We start from the raw sequence: 22443 nt of genomic DNA on the forward strand, positions 1-22443 counted from the left end.
CCACCATTTTCTAATGACGATATCTCAGCAATTAATGGTCCGATTTTCAATGTTAAAATATGAAACATTCGTTAAATTTTCCGATCTTTTCGAAAAAAATATTTTGAAAAAAAAATAAATCAAGACTAACATTTTAAAAGGGCCAAACATTGAATATTACACCCATTTAAAATGATAGTCCTGATTTAATTTTTTTCAAAATATTTTTATTGAAAAGATCGGAAAATTTCACGAATGTTTCATGTATTAACATTGAAAATCGGACCATTAGTTGCTGAGATATCGACATTAGAAAATGGTGGGTTGTTTTGGTGAGACTTAGAAAACTTCAATTTTCGTGTTTCTTTTTCTTAAAGCGGCTGTATCTCAGCAACCCGAGGTCCAATCTTCAATGTCTCTTAGACAATTTTATAGCAAATTTTCTGAACTTTTCAAAAAAAATATTTTTTAGAAATGGTCGCTCATGGTCACTATTTTTAAAAATCGAAAAACTGCAAATATTTTGCTAAAATAAAAAAAATATTTTTTAGAAATGGTCGCTCATGGTCACTATTTTTAAAAATCGAAAAACTGCAAATATTTTGCTAAAATCAAACTTTCGGTGGCTATATCTTGAAAACGAAGCCCTTTATCAAAAAAATTGTAAAGTAGTTTTCGATTGCAAATTCAATTTTGCATTAAAAAATAACTTCATATTTGTTTTTGCATGAAATTTGGATTTTTTTCCAAAAATCACTATTTTTCAAAAATTCATAACTTGGCGGCAGATTTTTTGACCATGTTTCTCTATAGCTCAAAAGTTGCGGATTTTAGTCCCCTAAAACATATCAAAAAATCTCGAAAATCAAAAAATACGTATTTTGGGAAATTGAGTTGAGTGAAAAAAAAGTTGATAAAAAAATCTGCAAATTTTTTTTTCCGTGTGCCTATTTTTTTCTCAATTGTCCTCAACAATACCTACAACTTTGCCGAAGACACCAAATTGATCAAAAAATTCACTCAAAAGTTACAGCTGTTTGAATATTTACATACCATTTTTGTATGGACAGCAGCCAAAATTGTATGGAGACTGTTATGGGTGAACCAATGACACAAAATAGCTTTTTTGGTCATAGGGAAGGCCCCCACTAAGTTTGAGTCAAATCAAAAAATACAAAAAATAAAAATGGTCGAAATCGGCCGATTTCGTAGAGAGTTGCTCATATAGAAATTGAATTTTCAAAAATCAATATTGACAATCATGAGATAATTTCTCTGGGGGCTTTTCCGATCCCAAGCTATTAAAAATTCAAAAAACACATTATCTAAAACTTGTTCTCTTGATCTCAAACTAAAGCTTATGATGTCCCATTTCCAAAAATGACCTGAAAACTTTTAATGGGCATCAGTACACTGTGGCCACCGAAGCTTGCTACAACTGAAAAAAAAACCTTTTTGAAACCTCAATATCTCTGCCAGGACCCTGTGCCCTACCGGCTCCAGAAATCCGGATACACGAACTATTTCCTTCAGGATAGTAGAAAAGGTAGCATAAAACTTATTTAAGAGCAATTCCAGCCCAAAACAGAATTTTTTTAGGTACTTTTTTCTCGACCCTCTCAGATTTCAATGAAACTTTGTAGACATGTTATTCAACACTCATGTTAGCCATTCTTTGTGTATATGGAGCCGGTTTCACTCGATAATGACATTTGAGAAGGACGTTAGTTTTTTTAAAAAAATTGTATTTCGTAATTTAAATATCGCTAAATCTTGAAGCCGTAGCATAGTAACAAAAAGAGGTCAGAGACAAAATTGTAGGACATTTGACAGGCTTTCCGAAAAAATACACTAAAAGAAAAAAAACACCACTTTTATGAGATCTTTTGATTTTTAGGTTTAAAAGTCAAATTTGAAGGTGAGCCCACTGAGAACTATTGAGAAAAAATAGGTACAAGGAAAAAAAATGCAGATTTTTTAATCAACTTTTTTTCACAAAATCTCATTTTCCCAAAATACGTATTTTTTTATTTAAGAGATTTTTTTATATGTTTTAGGGGACAAAAACCCGCAACTTTTGAGCCAGCAAAATATTTGCAGTTTTTCGATATTTAAAAATAGTGACCATTCCCAAAAATATTTTTTTGGATAAGTTCAAAAAATCTGCTATAAAATCTCCAATATCTCTTAGACAATTTTATAGCTGATTTTTTGAACTTTTCAAAAAAAAAAATATTTTTAGAAATGGTCACTCATGGTCACTATTTTTAAAAATCGAAAAACTGCAAATGTTTCGCTAAAATCAAACTTTCGGTGGCTATATCTTGAAAACGGAGCCCTTTATCAAAAAATCTGTAGTGTTCTTTTCGATTGCAAATTCAATATTACATTAAAAAATTAAGTCAAATTTGTTTTTGCATGAAATTTGGATTTTTTCCAAAATTCACTATTTAAAAAAAATTATTACTCGGCGGCAGATTTTTTGACCATGTTTCTCTATGGCTCAAAAGTTGCGGATTTTTGTCCCCTAAAACATATCATAAAATCTCGAAAATCAAAAAATACGTATTTTGGGAAATTGAGTTTTCGTGAAAAAAAAGTTGATTAAAAAAATCTGCAATTTTTTTCCGTTTACCTATTTTTTTCTCAATAGTCCTCAAAATACCTACAACTTTGCTCAAGACACCAAATTGATCAGAAAATTCACTCAAAAGTTACAGCTGGTTGAATATTAACGTACCATTTTTGTATGGACAGCAGCCAAAATTGTATGGAGACTTGTAAGGGTGAACCAATCACCCAAAATAGCTTCTTTGGTCTTAGGGAAGGCCCCCATAAAGTTTGAGCCAAATAAAAAAATACAAATAAAATCCATTTCCGGTTTTGGTAGAGAACTGCTCCTAACTGTTACAAAAAGACTCACGAAAAATGAAAAATGGAGCAACTAATCAAAAAAAAATACAAAAATCATTTACTTAAAACGGTTTTTTTGAAAATGCTCTAAACTTCACAATTTTCAAAAACCGAATAAGGGAATCGATTTTCCAGCCAATTTTACATAAAAGTCTATATATAGACCACTGTCTTAAGTCCAATCCTTGTAAAGTTACAGCGGTTTTAGAAATAAAAATGTTGAAAAAATAGATTTTTTGATGGTTTTTTTGGTAATTTATATATGACAGACTTGATTTTTCAGTCTCGAAAATATTTTTACCGGAAAGCTCGTCCAATTTACCATAAGATTGTCTTTGAAAATGTTTCATTGAAAACAGAGAGGGTCCGGTACAACCGATTCCCTTTTTGACATGGAATTGCTCTTAAAACACTATTTATTTCGTATCTTCTATTCAGTCACAAAATCTTTCGATGAATGATGTTCATCACCCAACTTAGCAAAGCAATTGCTAAAATATTTTTTTTTTTATTTTTTTTATTAAAATAACTTGAATTCATTGTTCACTAAAATAAATCCTTTCGCTATAATTCCCATGAAAACATTATTCTGTTAAGCAAGGTTTTCCCTGAGCTATCAACATAATCTCGACTTGTTTAATCGGTGGTCAATAAATATTCCTAGGTAAACACTGTTTATCAAACACCACGTACTTCATCAATATTGGATATAACCAAACACCACGCCAGCCCATCGATAACGCAGCATAATTTATTCATTTCGTAATATGGTCGGTACGTTTAAAACCTCTCACTCTCTAACGTGGAAAATCCAACTCGCAATTGCAATTTAATTTCCACAATGATAGAGTGGTCACCGAGCAAAGTGGGCCCTCGACGGCCGAGCAATTATTGCTACAGTTATTTGGTTTGTGTCCCCTTAATTTATGTTTTTGCAGTGCAGCCATCAGCATTCGTAGTGTGTGTGTGAGTGTGATTTCCATCGAAAAAGGATGTCCACTTATCGCTTCAGTAAATTCGAAAATCGCATTGCACTTGAAACACTTTCACAGCCAAAGCCCGGTCCTCCCTTCCCAGAAGTGGCCACTTAAATTGAGCTCTCTCTCTGATCGATAACCGTTGCGGCGTCCAGAATTTGACCATATTTCAACGTGCCCCACCCGATTGAAAATGTGTGTGTACTTGTGTGTTTGAGTTGGTGTACGTGTGGCACCACGGCGGCTAAAGAGCGCATTAAACGCCTATAAATCGATTACTCTCTCGGCGGTTCAGCTTCATGTACGTACATTTTGAACCGTTGCGTTGGACGGCCTGTTCGATGAAGTGTAAGTCACACACGAGAACCAACCGCTCACTCAGCAAAGCAATGGCAGCGATGGCGAAGTAAGGCCAGCCAGCGGAGCTTGGGTGCCGTCCAGGAGACGTCACCGTCCGGTTATTCGTCGTCCTTCTTGAGGCTGAGGTTTGGAGGCCGTTAAATGGGGCGAATCAGAGAGAGTTGACAGTAGTTTCAACGTACGTTTTTCGTCTTTCTTTGAGCATTTTTTTAATCCGGCTGAAGCTTTTTTGGTGCCTTCGGGACGCCCAAGAAGCCATTTTGCATAAGGGTCATTCCATCTCAACTGTGCACGAAAAAGTGCAAATTTGAAAATAACCCTCTCCGATCCTGCTCAAATTTGGCAGGGCTGTTGATACTATCAAAACATGCAAGAATCCCGAATATAATCCAAATCGGACCACCCCCTCCATTTTTGTACCTCCCCAAAAATTCGACTTTTTGGCGATTTTTGACCAAACCTCCTAGTTTCAAACGGCGATAGCTCAGGAACCACAAATCTTAGAAGGTCGGTCTTAGACTCAATTTTGAAGGAAATTGGACGTAGAATCCATTTCCGTGATCAAAATGTTGATTAATTTATTTTTTCTACCTGTATTGCGCAATTGAAAACTTTAAACGGCCGTATCTCAAAACACCCCAACTTATTTTTTTTATTTGACCTCACCATCGTGTTCCCCGGCCAATTTTACATAAGAATCACTTATCGACAGAAATGAATATGTTTCGTTCCAGAGATATCGAATTTTAAAGTTTAGTGTTTTCGAGATTATCTACACCAGCTTCATTCGCCGCATCTGCTAGAAGCACACAGGCGGGCTGATCAATAACTGCTACCTGGTGTTCTGGGAGATGATTAATTTAATTTATATTTTTATAATTTTACGCAAATATTTATTCAAATGGCTAATAGGGGAAATTCTCGTATGTTTGACAGGTTAAGTCCTCGCTCCTAGTTTCGTCCAATTTGTTCATTTTCACTATTTAAACAGCAAATTTTGCAAAACTTTTGATAGAAACTTGCTTGTTCACTTCTTATTGAGTTATTTATCACTCGAGTTCAGTTGAAAACGCTTTTAATCAGCTGTAATTGAATGCCAAAGCACTGATATGGCAACATTAGAGGAACGCTGGAATTAAATGCTGTTCCCCTACCTAGATTAATCTATTTTTGTGAAAGAAATATTTATTGGGATATTTTTTATGCACCGTTTTTTTACGTGTTGCTAACCGTTTAAGAGTACCTCCGAGGCCATGACTATGGCCTTTATCATGGGCGGTAGCAAAATAGTGCCATTCAGCAAAAACCCCAAAACCTGCTTTATTATTATTTTTATTATAGTTTATTATTGACACTTTACCATAATTTGGCAAATCTGATTCATGGTTTAAAAGATTGATCATATTAAGTCAATTTTTATATTGTGAGCCAGCTCCATTTGATTAAAAGATGATTTTGGTCAAGGTACATTTAATTAAAAAAAATCCTTATACGTGAGGACAGCAGCAGTATTGTGTTCCAAGAATCCAAGAATGATAGAAGAAAAAAACACACTGTTGTTCGGACGGTGTCGAAATCATCGCAACTAAATTTGGGGAATTTGCCGCTTTGCAGCAGATCAAACTTTGTGATTTTCTTACATTTTTAAGTTCTATACTTTCCAGAAATCCTTTTACTACTCCTTGTGATCGTCCTTCACTAGAGTACAACGTATCAACAAATTTTATTCATTTTGATTCATATTTTACTCAATAATGTATCGTGCACTTATTGTTCAGTGTTACTAACAAGATTAATTGCATTTTATTCTCGCTCCGTCGGAATCCAATTCTGCCCTTTACTGTGTGTCGTAATTGCTCTGTCCTGTGGGTTAACACAGAAATTCACCTCATTCATTTTTTTGAGCAGATAAATATTCGCGGTTAAACTCCAGTTTCCTACAGTGTTATACAGTTAATTTTTGCCCAATTTGATAAAGATTATTTATGATGAAATATTATTTCAATAAAATACCAGGTAGCAATTATTGATAAGCCCGCCTGTGTGCTTCTAGCAGATGCGGCGAATGAAGCTGATGTAGGTAATCTCGAAAACACAAAACTTTAAAATTCGATATCTCTGGAACGAAACATATTCATTTCTGTCGATAGGTGATTCTTATGTGAAATTGGCCGGGGAACACAATGGTGAGGTCAAAAAAAAAAAAGTTGGGGTGTTTTGAGATACGGCCGTTTACAGTTTTCAATTGCGCAATACAGGTAGAAAAAAAATTAATCAACATTTTGATCACGGAAATGGATTCTACGTCCAATTTCCTTCAAAATTCACGGTGTATTTTTTCGAGACCTCAATGATAAAAAATTCGGTATGTCTGATATTTGGCACCGTGAAAGAAGGGCTCTTTCCCGACATTTTGCGGTATATACTGAAATATTTCGTCGAGGGGTCTAGTGCAACTTTTTTTTTGAAGATTATTTTTCGATTTTATGGGATATTTGTTCAAAAAAGTCACAGGAAATCGGTGCATTCATGTTGATATCCCTCAAACTTCTTATGAATATGCCTTGAGGACTCTATCCAACTATATTTGACCAATATTTGACCTCCAATAAAAAAAAATCGAACCAAATTTACCAGATTTCTAGCTTTCTTTGTAATAACCCCAAAATCCAAGCTGGAAACCCCGATACGACCGAAAGTAAATCTTTTCTTTGTACAATTTGTCATGAAATAACAGCAACACATTGCCCGGATAGAAATTTGAGCATTAAACAATGCAATACATAGATTATTTATTTAATAAGCTGTTTATTACCCAATAGGTTCCGAAAATTATTTTTTCAATCCTCTGCCACATAACACCATTACATTTAAAAACATTTTAGAATCAATCACATGGTAGAAAACAGTTTTCTGAACAAGTTTCATAAACAAGTATCACTTTTGGTTCAATATAAGCAGAGATATGCCCAATTTCCTGAAATAAATAGTGCCTTTCTCCAAAATTTCTTAATTTAATTACCTTTCACACGATGGGCACTGCCTACTGAGTTTTGTAATGAATGCTATAGAATAATTTCATTAATTTCGTCAAAACTTGTTATAATTTTTACGTTTTAATAACATATTATCATCATAAAAAATATCTTAGTAGGCAGTGCCCATCATGTGAAAGGTAATTAAATTAAGAAAATTTTGGAGAAAGGCACTATTTATTTCAGGAAATTGGGCATATCTCTGCTTATATTGAACCAAAAGTGATACTTGTTTATGGAACTTGTTCAGAAAACTGTTTTCTACAATGTGATTGATTCTAAAATGTTTTTAAATGTAATGGTTTTATGTGGCAGAGGATTGAAAAAATAATTTTCTGAACCTATTGGGTAATAAACAGCTTATTAAATAAATAATCTATGTATTGCATTGTTTAATGCTCAAATTTCTATCCAGGCAATGTGTTGCTGTTATTTCATGACAAATCGTACAAAGAAAAAATTACTTTCGGTCGTATCGGGGTTTCCAGCTTAGATTTTGGGGTTATTTCAAAGAAAGCTAGAAATCTGGTAAATTTGGGTCGATTTTTTTTTATTGGAGGTCGAATATTGGTCAAATATAGTTGGTTAGAATTCCCAAGGCATATTCATAAGAAGTTTGAATGATATCAACATGAATGCACCGATTTTCTGTGACTTTTTTGAACAAATATCCCATAAAATCGAAAAATAATCTTCAAAAAAAAAAAAGTTGCACTAGACCCCCCGACGAAATATTTCGGTATATACCACAAAATGTCGGGAAAGAGCCCTTCTTTCACGGTGCCAAATATCAGACATACCGATTTTTTTATCATTAGTTTGTTCTAAAAAATACACCGTGAATTGAGTCTAAGACCGACCTTCTAAGATTTGTGGTTCCTGAGCTATCGCCGTTTGAAACTAGGAGGTTTGGTCAAAAATCGCCAAAAAGTCGAATTTTTGGGGAGGTACAAAAATGGAGGGGGTGGTCCGATTTGGATGAAATTCGAGATTCTTGCATGTTTTGATAGTATCAACAGCCCTGCCAAATTTGAGCAGGATCGGAGAGGGTAATTTTCAAATGCTGTTCCGCTTCAGATGGAATGACCCATAATTAGTTTGTCTATATAATTTTCCATTTAAATTTGGCAGCTGCCAATACCAAAATGATGTATGAAAATTCAAAAATCTGTATCAATTGAAGGAATTTTTTGATCAATTTGGTGTCTTCGGAAAAGTTGTAGGTATGGATAAGGACTACACTGAAAATTTAATACACGGTAAACATTTTTTGGTGATTTTTTATTTCCCTTTTTGTCAGTCGAACTTGATTTGCAAAAAAACACTATTTTTATTTTTTTTAATGTTCTGATATGTTTTAGAGGACATCAAATGTCAACATTTCATAAAATTCTAGATGGGGCAAAAAATGTTTGACCGATTTGACCAATTTTCATGTTTTTAAATATTTGCATGGCAATATCTCAGCAACTACGGGTCGTATCATCAAAGTTCAAAAAAGCAAAATGAAGAGAATTTTCTCAGCTTTTCAAAAATATTTTTCTCAAAAGAGGGCAAACATGGGCACAATTTAAAAAAATGAATAACTGCGACTATTTTCCAAAAAAGTTACCCTAAAATGACTATAACTTGAAAACGGTACACTTTTGCAAATTAGATTCTACATCGAAAATGAAGTTAAACGTTTTTGCGACCAATATTTCGATTTTTTGAAAAACCAGTATTGATTCAAAAAATCAAGAGGGCCTCGTGGCGCGGTGGTTAGTGGCTTCGGCTGCCGATCCCTAATTTGCTATGGGGCACGGTTTCGGTTCCCGCCTTATCCTCCTGGCCTTCTATCGGATGGGGAAGTAAAACGTCGGTCCTCACCACACATAACCATCGGACGCCTAGAAATGTGCAAAAACTTGCAACAGTGACCACAAGAGACCCGGGGTTCGTTGAAGTGGATTGCTTTGCTTTTTTCAAAAGTCATAACTAGGTTGAAGATTTTTTTCGCCATTTTTAAATTTCTTAAAAGTTGGCATTTGATGCGCTTTTTTGCAAATCAATTTTTAGTGACAAAAAGTGAAATAAAAAATTACAATTTTTTTAACGTGTATCATTTTTTTCCAGTCCTTATCCATACCTACAACTTTGCCGAAGACACCAAATCGATAAATAAATTCCTTCAAAATATACAGATGTTTGAATTATCATATATCATTTTTTTATGGACAGTAGGGTGGCTTGAAGTTGTATGGGAAAATTTCAAAATGGACTAATTCAATCAGAACAGGCATTTATCGGTTCTATCTGGGCCCCCAACAACCCCCCCAAAATTTGGGAGTGATTGGATTTGACCCGGCTTTCCGCAAAGCGATTCAAATTTGATGGAAAGTTGTACGAGAAACCCCTGTTTATTACATTTTGATCTTTATAATTTTGATTTTTATTTCAATTTTAAAACTAACACCGTATAAGTACAGTCCTGAATGTCCTCTAAAACTTTCCCGAAGAAAGTTTGGTCCTATCTTGCTTCTGGAAAAAGATACAGAGTTTTTAAAAGGCATTTAAAAATAAGTGCTGAAAAATATATTTCGAAATCTTAATTTTTAACGTAATAAGGAAGCAACTAGCAAAATGGTGTCCTAGGAAAAGTTGTTCCATATGAATGTGGCTTTTATTTAAAAATATTGATATGCAGGGTGACACACCTACAGGGTGTCAACCAAGATCTATCTTCTACTGGTGACCTTTTAAAGATGGAATGACCCATAATTAGTTTGTCTATATAATTTTCCATTTAAATTTGGCAGCTGCCAATACCAAAATGATGTATGAAAATTCAAAAATCTGTATCAATTGAAGGAATTTTTTGATCAATTTGGTGTCTTCGGAAAAGTTGTAGGTATGGATAAGGACTACACTGAAAATTTAATACACGGTAAACATTTTTTGGTGATTTTTTATTTCCCTTTTTGTCAGTAGAACTTGATTTGCAAAAAAACACTATTTTTATTTTTTTTAATGTTCTGATAACATCAAATGTCAACATTTCATAAAATTCCAGATAGGGCAAAAAATGTTTGACCGAGTTGACCAATTTTCATGTTTTTAAATATTTGCATGGCAATATCTCAGCAACTACGGGTCGTATCATCAAAGTTCAAAAAAGCAAAATAAAGAGAATTTTCTCAGCTTTTCAAAAATATTTTTCTCAAAAGAGGGCAAACATGGGCACAATTTAAAAAAATGAATAACTGCGACTATTTTCCGCTTTATTGGCTATTTAATCTATCATTAAAATCAGGAATATTCCCAAGTGCTTGGAAGAAATCATATTTAGTTCCAATTTTCAAATCCGGTAAAAAATCTGACGTGAAAAACTACCGTGGAATTGCTCTTATTTCATGTATTCCCAAGCTCTTTGAGGCAATAGTAAACAACAAAATGTTTGCTCAATTAAAAGACTACATAACACAAAAACAGCATGGATTTTTCAAAGGGCGCTCAACAGCAACTAATCTTCTCTCGTTCGTAAACTACACATTGAATGAAATGGATAACAAAAACTCTGTACAGACACTCTATACTGACTTTAGCAAAGCCTTCGACAGAGTGGACATTCCTATGCTTCTTTTCAAATTAGATAAAATCGGAATTGATTCTAATCTACTTTCATGGCTTAAATCTTACTTAACAAAACGCACGCAATGTGTTAAATTTAATGGCCTCATATCTAGGCTCATCAATGTTACTTCCGGGGTACCTCAAGGCTCTCATTTAGGCCCATTACTTTTTATTCTTTACGTAAATGATGTATCCTTTAGATTTAAGCATATCAACGTTTCGATTTACGCAGATGACATGAAATTGTTTATGAAAATTAAAGACGAAACTGACGCTTCAAGATTCCAGAACGAAATCAACATATTTTTTGAATGGTGCTGTCATAGCCTTTTACAACTTAACATTAAAAAGTGTACATCGATCTTGTTCAGCAGAAAAATAAATAAGCCAAATATAAACGTAAAACTAGACAACCAGATAGTTGAAACCTGTTCAAATGTTAGAGATTTAGGAGTCATACTTGATTCTAAAATGACTTTCATCGAACATTACAACACGATGGTATTCAAAGCAACTAATATGCTCAACTTCATAAAACGATTCAGTTATAACTTTAAGGACCCCTATACATTGAAAACATTGTTCATAGCTTATGTTCGCTCTATTCTTGAATATTGTAGCGTCGTGTGGAGTCCACACATAAAAACACACGAAACCCGTATTGAATCAGTGCAAAAACAATTTTTACTATTTGCTCTTCGTAAACTAGGGTGGACAGTGTTTCCCCTTCCTTCGTATATTGCACGCTGTATGTTAATAAGCTTAGAAACACTTGTAAAGCGTCGTGAATTCGCTTCTCTCTCGTTCGTAAATGATCTTATTACAAACCGAATTAATTCTCCAGAGTTGTTACAAACATTAAATTTCTATGAACCCACACGCGTATTGAGAGCACGTGAGCCATTCGCATTGCATTTTCACAGAACTGACTACGCTAAACACGGGCCCATGAATAGAATGATGGAAACTTATAACAAATATAATAACATAATCGATTTCACAATGACAAAATCCACCATGAAAAAACAGTTTTACAATCAAAGATAGATGTTCCCCCCTTGTAATTAGAAACTAAGCAACGATCATGTAGTCTACGTATGTTTGACGAATAAAAAAAAAAAAAAAAAAAAAAAAAGCGTTGGTGTCTTAGGAAAAGTTGTTAAGCTACTTATTTCAAGAAATTTTGACATGGTTGGAAGACAAGGTGGCACATCTAGAGGGTGTCAACCTATTTCTAACTTCTATTTAAGACCTTTTTTATACCTATACCTATTTTTATAGGAAAGCTATTAATTAATTTCTGTCATGCTTAGAAACAACTCATTGAAAGTTTTATTTTAAAATGTATATTTTGCAAATAATATTTGATGTATTGAATTTATTTTATTCTAAACTTTCTTCAAACGACGGTACCCGCTAATGGCATTTTCCCAGTAGCAGCGACGGAACCGTTCCAATGAACCAAAAAGTGGGTCCCGCTATTGGTTCGAAAAGCCTTAAGAATCCTTCCCAAGCCCTGTCGAAGGGGGGTCCTCAGAATAAACAAACGCAACGAACTGTACTACAGCGGAGTCCCTTCACACACATGCACACACACACACACACACAGTTGAACAAACTGTCGTCAATAAATTTTCAGCCTGCTCGATATTTATTGGAGTCTGGAAAATTTTCGCATAAATTTCCCTGGATTCTTTTTTTTTCGCCTCGGCAGAGGGCTTTCCGGGTTTCCACTCCGGCTTGACTGGGGGCGATTTTCAGCTGGGGTCCGATCCCCTTTTATGCCAATTGCCCAGCGTGTTTGCTTTGCAAGTGTCTTGAGATGGCGGGGGGACTGAAAAGAGTTACTCGAGCAGATCGGCGACCGTCTTCTATATTAGAGAGATTGGTGTTCTCGAGTGAAACCATGAATCACTGCCAATAGTTACATGGTTGAATCTCTATGGGTTCTTCCATAGGGGTCTTGGCGTGTTCAGTTTCAAAAGTTTTCAAAATATCTAGGAATCGACGGATTTTTTTTTCGCGAATAAAAAACTTTTCGTCGGACTGTAAATTGGTAATTTAAGGGTTCACAACAACCAAGGAAGTTGTTGTCTTCTTATTCCAAATTTGTCAAACTTGCGGACCCAATCCTGCAAGAATCTGATTTAAAAATAGTCAAACTTTTTTCTAAATATCTTTGAAACCAGTATTTTAAGGGATGAAAAAAAAATATCGATAGTTCTCTTAGTGTTGAAGATACTAGAATGGCTGTAACAAAAATCTGGGTGCAAAAACTCTGGTTGATGTGTACTGTTACCACCTAAACTCCCAAGCTCTAGAAAAAGGGGGATTCATATGGAAATTCCCCCTTTTCTCGAGCTTGGGAGTTTAGGTGTTAAAGAAGTTTCAACATGCTAAAAATGATTATAAACGCAGGAAAATGCATTTTAATCGGTTTTCAGTTAATGAAACTTTAATTTTCATTAAATTTTGAAGTTTTTCGAATTATTCAAACTGATTTTGAAGGGACATAAACTTTGAAAAATATTTGCAACGGCCTAAGCTTCAAAGTAAAATATGTGCTCAAAATTGTTCACAAAATACCCTATTTTCCGAAAGTACTAAAATTTTCATAATTTGCAATATGGGTATCAAACGAAGCGAAATTTTGCATGCTTGCTCTTTTTATTAAAGTTTTTTTTAAATAATAAAATTTTCACAAATTACCATATTTTTTTTCGAAAATACTAAAATTTTCAAAATATGCAATATTGGTATCAAACGAAGCAAAATTTTGTATGCTTTTTTCACTTAATTTTTTATTTTTTTGGGAAATAACCAAAATTTTCAAAAATTTCCGCATTTTTTTTAATTACTCAAATTTTCAAAATATGCAATATGGGTATCAAACGAAACGAAATTTGCTTATTCACATTTATATAGCCTTTTTTTTTTGAAAATATAAAAAATTTCACAAATTACCGTTCTTTTTTGAAAACACTCAAATTTTCAAAATATGCCATAAAGGTCTAAACGAAGCAAAATTTTGCATGGTTTTTTCACTTTAATAGAGTTTTGTTTGGAAAATACAAAATTTTTCCATTCAAAAAACAAATTGAAATCCTATCAAAGTCACCCCGGTTTACGGTACTCAAATTTTAAAAATATGCAATATGGGTATAAAACGAGTCGAAATTTCGCATGCTTTTTTCACTTTATTCAAGCTTTTTTTTTATAAAAAACTAAAATTTTCACAAAATGCTGTATTTTTTCGGAAAAACTATTTTTTTATAAAGCACGCAAATTGTGTAAGAAATGTAGCATACACAATTTGTATGGATGTATGAAGCATGCAAAATTTTGCTTTGTTTGATACCCATATTGCAAATTTTTAAATATTGAATGTTGTCGAAAAAAGAAGGTATTTTGTGAAAATTTTAGTATTTTCAAAAAACAAAACTCTAATAAATTGTAAAAGCATACAAAATTTTGCATCATTTAATACCCACCCATACTGCAAATAATGAAAATTTGAGTGTTTTCGAAAAAATACTGTATTTTGTGAAAATATTAGTATTTTTTTAAAGTAATTTAATAAAGCGAAAGAAACATACAAAATTTCGCACCCATTTTGCAAATTATGATAATTTGAGTATTTTCGAAAAATACGTTATTCTTTGAATTCTAGTATTTTACAAAAATACTTAAATAAAGTCAAAGATATATAAAAAATTTCGCTTCGTGTGATACCCATAATGCAAATTATGAAAATTTGAATATTTTCGAAAAATACGGTATCGTCCCGAAGATAACACTAACCGTTATCGTTATCGTCAGACGATAATATTATCGTCGATAATTTTATCGATTAACAACCTTGTTATGAATCTTTTGATTTTTATGAGTCTTATGAATGTTATGAATCTCAAGAATCTTATGAATCTTTTGAATCTTATGAATCTAATGAATCTTATGAATCTTATGAATCTTATGAATCTTATGAATCTTATGAATCTTATGAATCTTATGAATCTTATAAATCTTATGAATCTTATGAATCTTATGAATCTTATGAATCTTATGAATCTTATGAATCTTATGAACCTTTTGAATCTTATGAATCTTATGAATCTTATGAATCTTATGAATCTTATGAATCTTATGAATCTTATGAATCTAATGAATCTTATGAATCTTATGAATCTTATGAATCTTATGAATCTTATGAATCTTATGAATCTTATGAATCTTATGAATCTTATGAATCTTATGAATCTTATGAATCTTATGAATCTTGTGAATCTTATGAATCTTATGAATCTTATGAATCTCAAGAATATTCTATAATTCTGTAAAATCTTATATGTAACTCTCTTCAATCTAAAAAAAATAATTTAAAGTCATTTTAATGTTACGAACCTTATAATTGTTATGAATTTAATGTCAGAATGAATTATTCTGAAATTGTTTTGGTTCTACATAATCTCAAGAAATCCAACAATGCTTACAAAATCAAGTATCAAGTATTGACCATCCATTCCACAAACTCCCACTGTCACTTCTGCCACAATCACAGCCAGTCTACCAAGGACAACTCCGGTTGACCGGTTTCCTGGTACAGATTCTACTTTTTCCCAGACCATAGATCCGGTGAATGTAGAGTAAGTCCCTCTCCGTACGGTGGCCTTGTAGCTGTCAAAACGAACCAAGATCCTTCCCCTCCCCCCTCTCACGTACATGTGTGTGTGTGTGTGTGTGTGTCTTTGGCCAGAAGGACCCTTCTGCCGAGTACACTCGGGCTCACCCGACAGTCTCCGGCAGACTGCAAATAAATTCACTCGGAGAAACTCGCCCTCTAATCGGTGGCCCGGAAAATGTTTACCAGAACCTGTGCTACTGCTTTGTGGACGGCATGACAACGGGCTCGGCTTGGCCGCCAGCGGGGATGCGTCGTTGCGTTGCGGTTTTGGGGCTGTGGACTTGTTTGTGGGGGAAACTCTTCGGCACTCTTGTGTATCGGTGGACGACGTGCAATTGAATCACGGACGGACAGGTCGTGGTCGGTTGCATCGAGTGAAATGTGAACTGAATTGATTTCGTTGAATCACGTCCAGTTTGGAAAAGCTCACCGAGTGAGTTTCGAAGGGAGGGGGAGCTTTGCATAAAGAACTCACAACTCTTGTACGCTGCTGGTAGACGTTTGCGGTTGGCATTGTTGGATCTGCTGACGATTTGATTCATTTAAAGTTGTTGGAAGATTGATTTTGTCTGCATTCATTTCGGTTACGGGTATTTTAAGTTTTCCGCCCTTTTCGCGTATTGGTCCCGTCTTCAAACGGAGTTGAACCACTGAATTCAGAAGAAAACAACTGTCTTAAAGTTTTTCCTGTTTCCATGCCCTCGATACTTATCCAACAATTACCCTTCTCAAGCACACTGATCGAATGACTAATTTTCCCACCAATTGCCGTCAAGCCAATCGATGCCCGGGGCAAATTCACCCGAAAAGTGTCCTCCCCGCCACCTTCTCCGAAAGCACAATTGCCCAATGTAATTACGGCAGGCCACCAGAAAATCGACCACCAAAAGCACCGCGGCATCTCAACCATAAATTTCCATTTATTCCACCTGGCCTCCAGGTCAGGATTTGCGTAAAATTTAATTTCTGCCATTGTGGAGGGAGCCGGTCGTTGGTATCGTTTTTCCCTCTTTTTCCCCATTTCTGATTGTGCTTTCTCCCTCGTTTTTTTCATTCACAACATTCTCTCTCGCTTTGCGATTTTCATTTGCAGAACCATCGACGGAAATAATTGGAGCCCCGGATCTGTACATCGAGAGCGGCTCGACGATAAATTTAACGTGCGTCGTGAAGGACTCCCCGGAGCCACCGGCCTACATTTTCTGGAACCATAATAACGTCGTAAGTATCTTGTGCCACGTGATCTAGCGCGTCTTCATTTCACTTTTTCCAGAGCCACAGCCAAGCGAACGTGCAATTTTGTGCTGTTAATTGAAATAATTGGGTAGATCATTTAACTGTTTTTTTTTTCTAATTGAAATGAGAATTTTTTAAAATAGTTTTATACAAACCTTTTGATAAAATCTATTCATAAATCAAAAAGTTATTCAACTTGTCTGTGAGGAATTACTTAAAAGCAGCAGCAAAAACAGCTTCAAAGCCCCACGATGTAGGCAGAGAAAAATGAGCCCTCTTTTTTCGTTTTCATGATATTTCCATGAAAGCTCTGCCTCAACAACCGTCCCTCGTTTCCCACCTCAAAGCTGGGCATCATTTTTCAACCACGGAGTGAAATATTATACAAATTGCAAAGCACGGCTCCAAAATCAGACCAGCGAAAGCCGAAAGGCACCTGTTACCTCCGGACAGCACAGCACAGAAACGCGTGAAGGAACGTTAGGAAATTCTTCGAATCGAAAGAATATTTCCCGCAGAGGAAACGACGCACCGAAGAACATGGTGTTAAAGGAACAGCTGCTCCCACTCCCCCCTTTTCCACAAATTGATTTGTTTTTGTTATGCATGCTGATGGTTTTATGATCGGTAGTTGAACATTTTTATTGGAATATTGCATTTTTACATTGCCTTTAAAAATACCTTCGTTTCAACCAACCGGTTTATCAGCATTTAATATCATTAAAAATGTCAACAAATTTAATAGCAAATAATATTAAAATGTCAATAATAAAGTTTTCATGAAAAATTGTACAGAGAAAAGTTTTTTAACTCAGTTGTCTTGGTTATTTCAGAAAGTATTCAATGTGGTAAATTTCAGTTCGGAAAGTTTAAATTTGAGGTCAAATATGTAGTTAAAAGAAATTGGCCTTAAAAAGTATTTAATAACGCAGAAAAATATTTTGTTGAATCAGCCTGTACGAGGTTTGATTCAACAACATTTTTGTTGAATATAATCATCGCCGATTTTGCGTTGAAACAAACCTTGATTTTCTCAATTCCACAAAAATCTTTTGTTTTTTTTTTGCCTTTCTTACTAAAGAAAGGTATAGGTTTTACTTTAAGGCTGGACGTCATTTTCATCTTCGTAAATATGTCGATTCAGCATGAATTTTCATCGGAAAAGTTGCCAAAAAATCACACTGCATCGATTTTCGACGCTTCGTCGCAAAGTCGACAAGTTGTCAAGTTGAGCTTCGAATACTGGCGGGAGGATGCTGGCGCATATATTTTGTGGCTCGACTTATACTCGTTTTGTAGTAGCTTGTCTATCGATGTTTCCTACAATATGTGAGATATCGTAGCTTTTCGGTTTCTTTTGCCCTGTCCGTTTTTGCATAACTGTCCAATGTTTATGCAAAAACTTTTGTTACATAGGACATTCATCCGGCTACAATCAATTTGTTTCCGGTGTGCTCCTAAAATCGCCTAAAAGTAGACTTCATTTTTTCGTGATGTCGTAAGTTTTCTTAACAGGGTTCATTGGATTCCAATAGGAGCTTTCTAAGCTTTTCATCGTTTATATCGTTTTCAAAGTTTTCAATGCTGGCGACGCCAATAGCTTTCTACCTAAGGTATTCGCGATTGAGTGTGTAGTGGTGCGGTTGTTAAAATAGCTATCTTTGACTCTCTCACTTTCGTAGAAGCTGAATGGCAAGCTTCCCTGCACCGTGCGGCACACGCGGTTCACTTGTACCTCGGTTTTTCTTTGCACCTGCTTTGTTCGGTACGATGGTACGATGAACCAAAATACCAACACACAAAAAAGCTCGTACCGAAGCTAAAAAAACCAAAACCGCGGTGTGCGTTGTCACTGGCGTATGGGAAGCTTGCTATACTCGCGTTTGTCATAAACGCTTGTTTGACTAAGAATGTACGATTAAAAATATTCTTTTTGTGAAAATTGCGTTTTTTTATTTCTTTTGGAAAACATATCATTAATAATACTTTGCTTTCATCATAAGACTTTCTTTTGTGCTGACGTTATAAATAAACAGAGTCGATTTTATGAATTGAAAGAAGTTCCACCATTGTTATATTCTTTAGTAAGAAAGGCTCGAAATCACCCCAGGTGGGATTAAATCGGGTTTTTTGAAAAAGTTTTTTTGACGTTTAGCGTTGATTCTACAAAAATCTTGTTTTTCAAATCAACAAAACGTTTTGTTGATTCAAATATGCCTGATTTTTCTGCGTGATAAACACTTAAGTGCTTAAAATTTTATCAGATCTTCAAAGAAGAATTTTGAAGAAAGGTATTTCAAATACCGTTCTAAAAATATATTATAGGATAGGTTGTCTAACAAAATCACCCTTTGAACAATCTTTAGTTCACATTTTTTTTAGCAAAACTTTTAGTTACTTAAGTAACCATCATTATTTTTCAAAGGCGACTTTTGTGACGGAACGAATGAGATCAAAACGGTCAAAAGTGGTTCAGCCAGTGCCAAGATAATCAAGTGTAATTAATTGGATCAAAATCTCACCACACACACAGACATTTGCTCAATATTTGAATACTAGGATGTCTTTTTTCGAGGTTAATTTTCCGAGTTATAGCCTATCCTATGCAATTGATAAAAAAAATCATCAAAAAACCACAGTTTCTTTAGGCCCCTTGGATGAAATAATTCGATTCAGCCCGCAAAAAGTTGCGAAAGAGCCCTTCTTTCATGGAAATTTAAAAAAAAGTATTCACGTAGTTCATGGATGGCCCCTTGTCAACTTTCTCTATTTACTTATACCTTTCTTTAGTTTGCTTTTGACTTGGACTTCACGTTTCTCTTTGTACTCAGAATAATACTGGGGAAACAGCATGTAATTCCATCCGGCACCTTATTTTGGCATATCTGGAGTTCTTTTAAAAAAAAAGGTCCAATGAGTCAGGGGTATTAAAAATAACCCAAAAATCAAAAAAAAATTAACGATAAAAACACGATTTAAAATCATTTCTAATCACTATTTTTAATTTCAGGCCAAAGAAATAAATTGACAAGACAACATTTTACGATGGATCAACTTTGGTCCCCTTGGAACGAGGTGCAAAGTAGAATGCTTTCTGTCAAGAAGATGTTAATTTTTAAAAATTGAATTGAACATCTATCCTTTTACGGTTGTTCAAAGGGTCCTTGTCATTAGAATAATAAGCTTTATCGTTGTGAACAATAGTAGGACCCAATTAACGTTCAATTGCAGCTTCTCAAAAGCGTTTTCAAAAATCGTTTTCCTCTAAATATTTTTTTCCGTATATGTTGTTTAAATAATGGATATTGGCAAATGGGATGAATGCTTATCAGTCAAAGATATGAATTCAATTAAATTTAAAAAAAACACATTGACATAAAACGTCTTTCTTCAACCCCTGAATTTTGAGATTTCCCCCGAAGATATGGCGTTCAATTTCCCGGAGCGAGTTATGGCGCTATAACCACGGCAAATAGTGTCCAGAGCATTTGTGGAAATACAATGTCCCATCCCAGAGGGTCCCGGGCACCAAAACTTCTTAGCGTGGTGCTTCCAACGATTCATTGCTTTAATAACCAGGAACGTGAGCGGGGGATCCCCACGTTTCTTCCTCCCCTGTCGATTCATTAAATGTTTTGTTGTCTGAACATTCGTGCTCAAACACAATACATTTTAACGAATCATCTTTGCGGTTAACTTTACGCAGTTGGCCTGGCCGCTTCGACGTTTGTGATGTTTAAATGCATTCTAATGCAATGGCGCACTGCAAATGTTGATAATGACAAGAAGATGCTAGGCGTCAATCAACCTAAGGAATTCTCCAGGATGCCCTCGTAAGACTGGCTGTGATAGGGTTAGATTAGATTAGATTAGATAAGATTAGATTAGAAGATATGGCGTCCAATTTCCCGTCCCGAGATATCCCGAGAACTCCATTTTGAAAATATTTTCCGTTTCCTGTGATTTTTTAAATATATTTTCCTAAAATTCACGAAATTCGAGAAAAAGTATCAAAACTCTTAACTGTTTCAAAATAATATTTTTGCAATTCCGTCGTGAAACTACTTACTTTTCCTGTCATTCTTGAACGACGAAACAGCCTACTTTTCTGTACCAAAAATAACAGAATCTAATAGCAACACTTTTCAAAATAAATGCTGAAAAGTTCTACTTTTTAGCACTGAAATGGGTGCTGAAAAGTTGAACTTTTCAGCACTTGTTTCGAAAAGTAACACTTTTCAACATTTTTTTGATTTAAACGATTTATTGACAAAATACATGAAAATTCGACTTAAAATTTCACTCAATGGGTGGTTTTCGAAATTGCAAAAAATGTTGTATGGAACTCGTTGCAAAACTTGATTTTTTCAGCACTCGTCGTATTTATCCAACTTGATGAACCTCGTTGGATAAATGTACGATTCGTGCTGAAAAAATCCTCTTTTTGCAATTTGTTGCATAAACTACTATTTTGCAATTCCGTCGTGAAACTTCTTACTTTTCCTGTCATTATTGAACGACGAAATAGCCTACTTTTCTGTACCAAAAATAACATAATCTAATAGCAACACTTTTCAAAATAAATGCTGAAAAGTTCTACTTTTTAGCACTGAAATGGGTGCTGAAAAGTTAAACTTTTCAGCACTTGTTTCGAAAAGTAACACTTTTCAACATTTTTTTGATTTAAACGATTTATTGACAAAATTGATGAAAATTTAACTTAAAATTTAACTCAATGGGTGTTTTTCGAATTGCAAAAAATGTTGTATGGAACTCGTTGCAAAACTTGATTTTTTCAGCACTCGTCGTATTTATCCAACTCGGTGAACCTCGTTGGATAAATGTACGACTCGTGCTGAAAAAATCCTCTTTTTGCAACTTGTTGCATAAACTACTATTTGGAATTTATGTGCAAATTAAATAGAACGAAAGAATCCCATTTTAACTCGGTTTCATAAAATTGTATGTTCTCATTGAAATCAACTGTTTAATTGAAATTTTCAATAAAAATTATAATTTAGATGAAAATTCAAAACTGGAAACTTCTGCAAACAAATTCAAATCACTTCAAACAAATCAAACTAGGAGAGTAACATATTTTACTTTCAGACGTTGGATCAGTTTTGAGCTGAGTCAATAGCTGGTTTTGACAGTCCTAACGTTCTAAATCACATGATCTATTTAATGAAGAAAAAAAAAAATGCAAAAATCATGCTAAGGTTTTATGTTTGTATTTTTTTCAAAATTGTAAGATTACGCTTTAAATGTTTTTCGGTTAACTGGAATTGATATAAAAAATGTTGTTCAAATTTACGTGACAGAACTAGTGTGCTCTATGCACGGAGAAAAAAGAGTTCCCAAAATGGTGAACAAGCGTTCATGAAAATGGGAACCACGAACACCATAGGATTTGAACACTTTGTTCGTGGTTCCCATTTTCATGAACGCTTGTTGACGATTTTGGGAGGACTTTTTTCTCCGTGTGTTTATATAATGTGTTTTTTTGTCAGTCAATTTTAAAGAAATGTTTGTGAAGACTCTCTTAATTTATTAAGCACAATAAATTACAAAATAACAAAAACAAAAAATGTGAAATTTCAGCGAAAAATGTTCTATTCAACTGTTCATGTAACATGCCATTTTTTAAAGC

The 22443-nt window shown here is 34.4% G+C and overlaps 1 protein-coding gene across 2 annotated transcripts in view; it reads left to right on the plus strand.

The window, feature by feature from the left end:
* Positions 1-22443, plus strand: part of LOC120426607 (zwei Ig domain protein zig-8-like) — a 772331-nt gene that overhangs the window by 714142 nt on the left and 35746 nt on the right. For both annotated transcript variants that reach the window (XM_052710389.1, XM_052710390.1), the window contains exon 5: positions 16651-16778. In XM_052710389.1, the coding sequence (XP_052566349.1) occupies positions 16651-16778 (128 nt within the window). The remainder of the gene's footprint in view (positions 1-16650; positions 16779-22443) is intronic.

Source organism: Culex pipiens, chromosome 3, assembly GCF_016801865.2.
Source record: "Culex pipiens pallens isolate TS chromosome 3, TS_CPP_V2, whole genome shotgun sequence".
In the NCBI taxonomy this organism is placed as follows: Eukaryota; Metazoa; Arthropoda; class Insecta; order Diptera; family Culicidae; genus Culex; species Culex pipiens.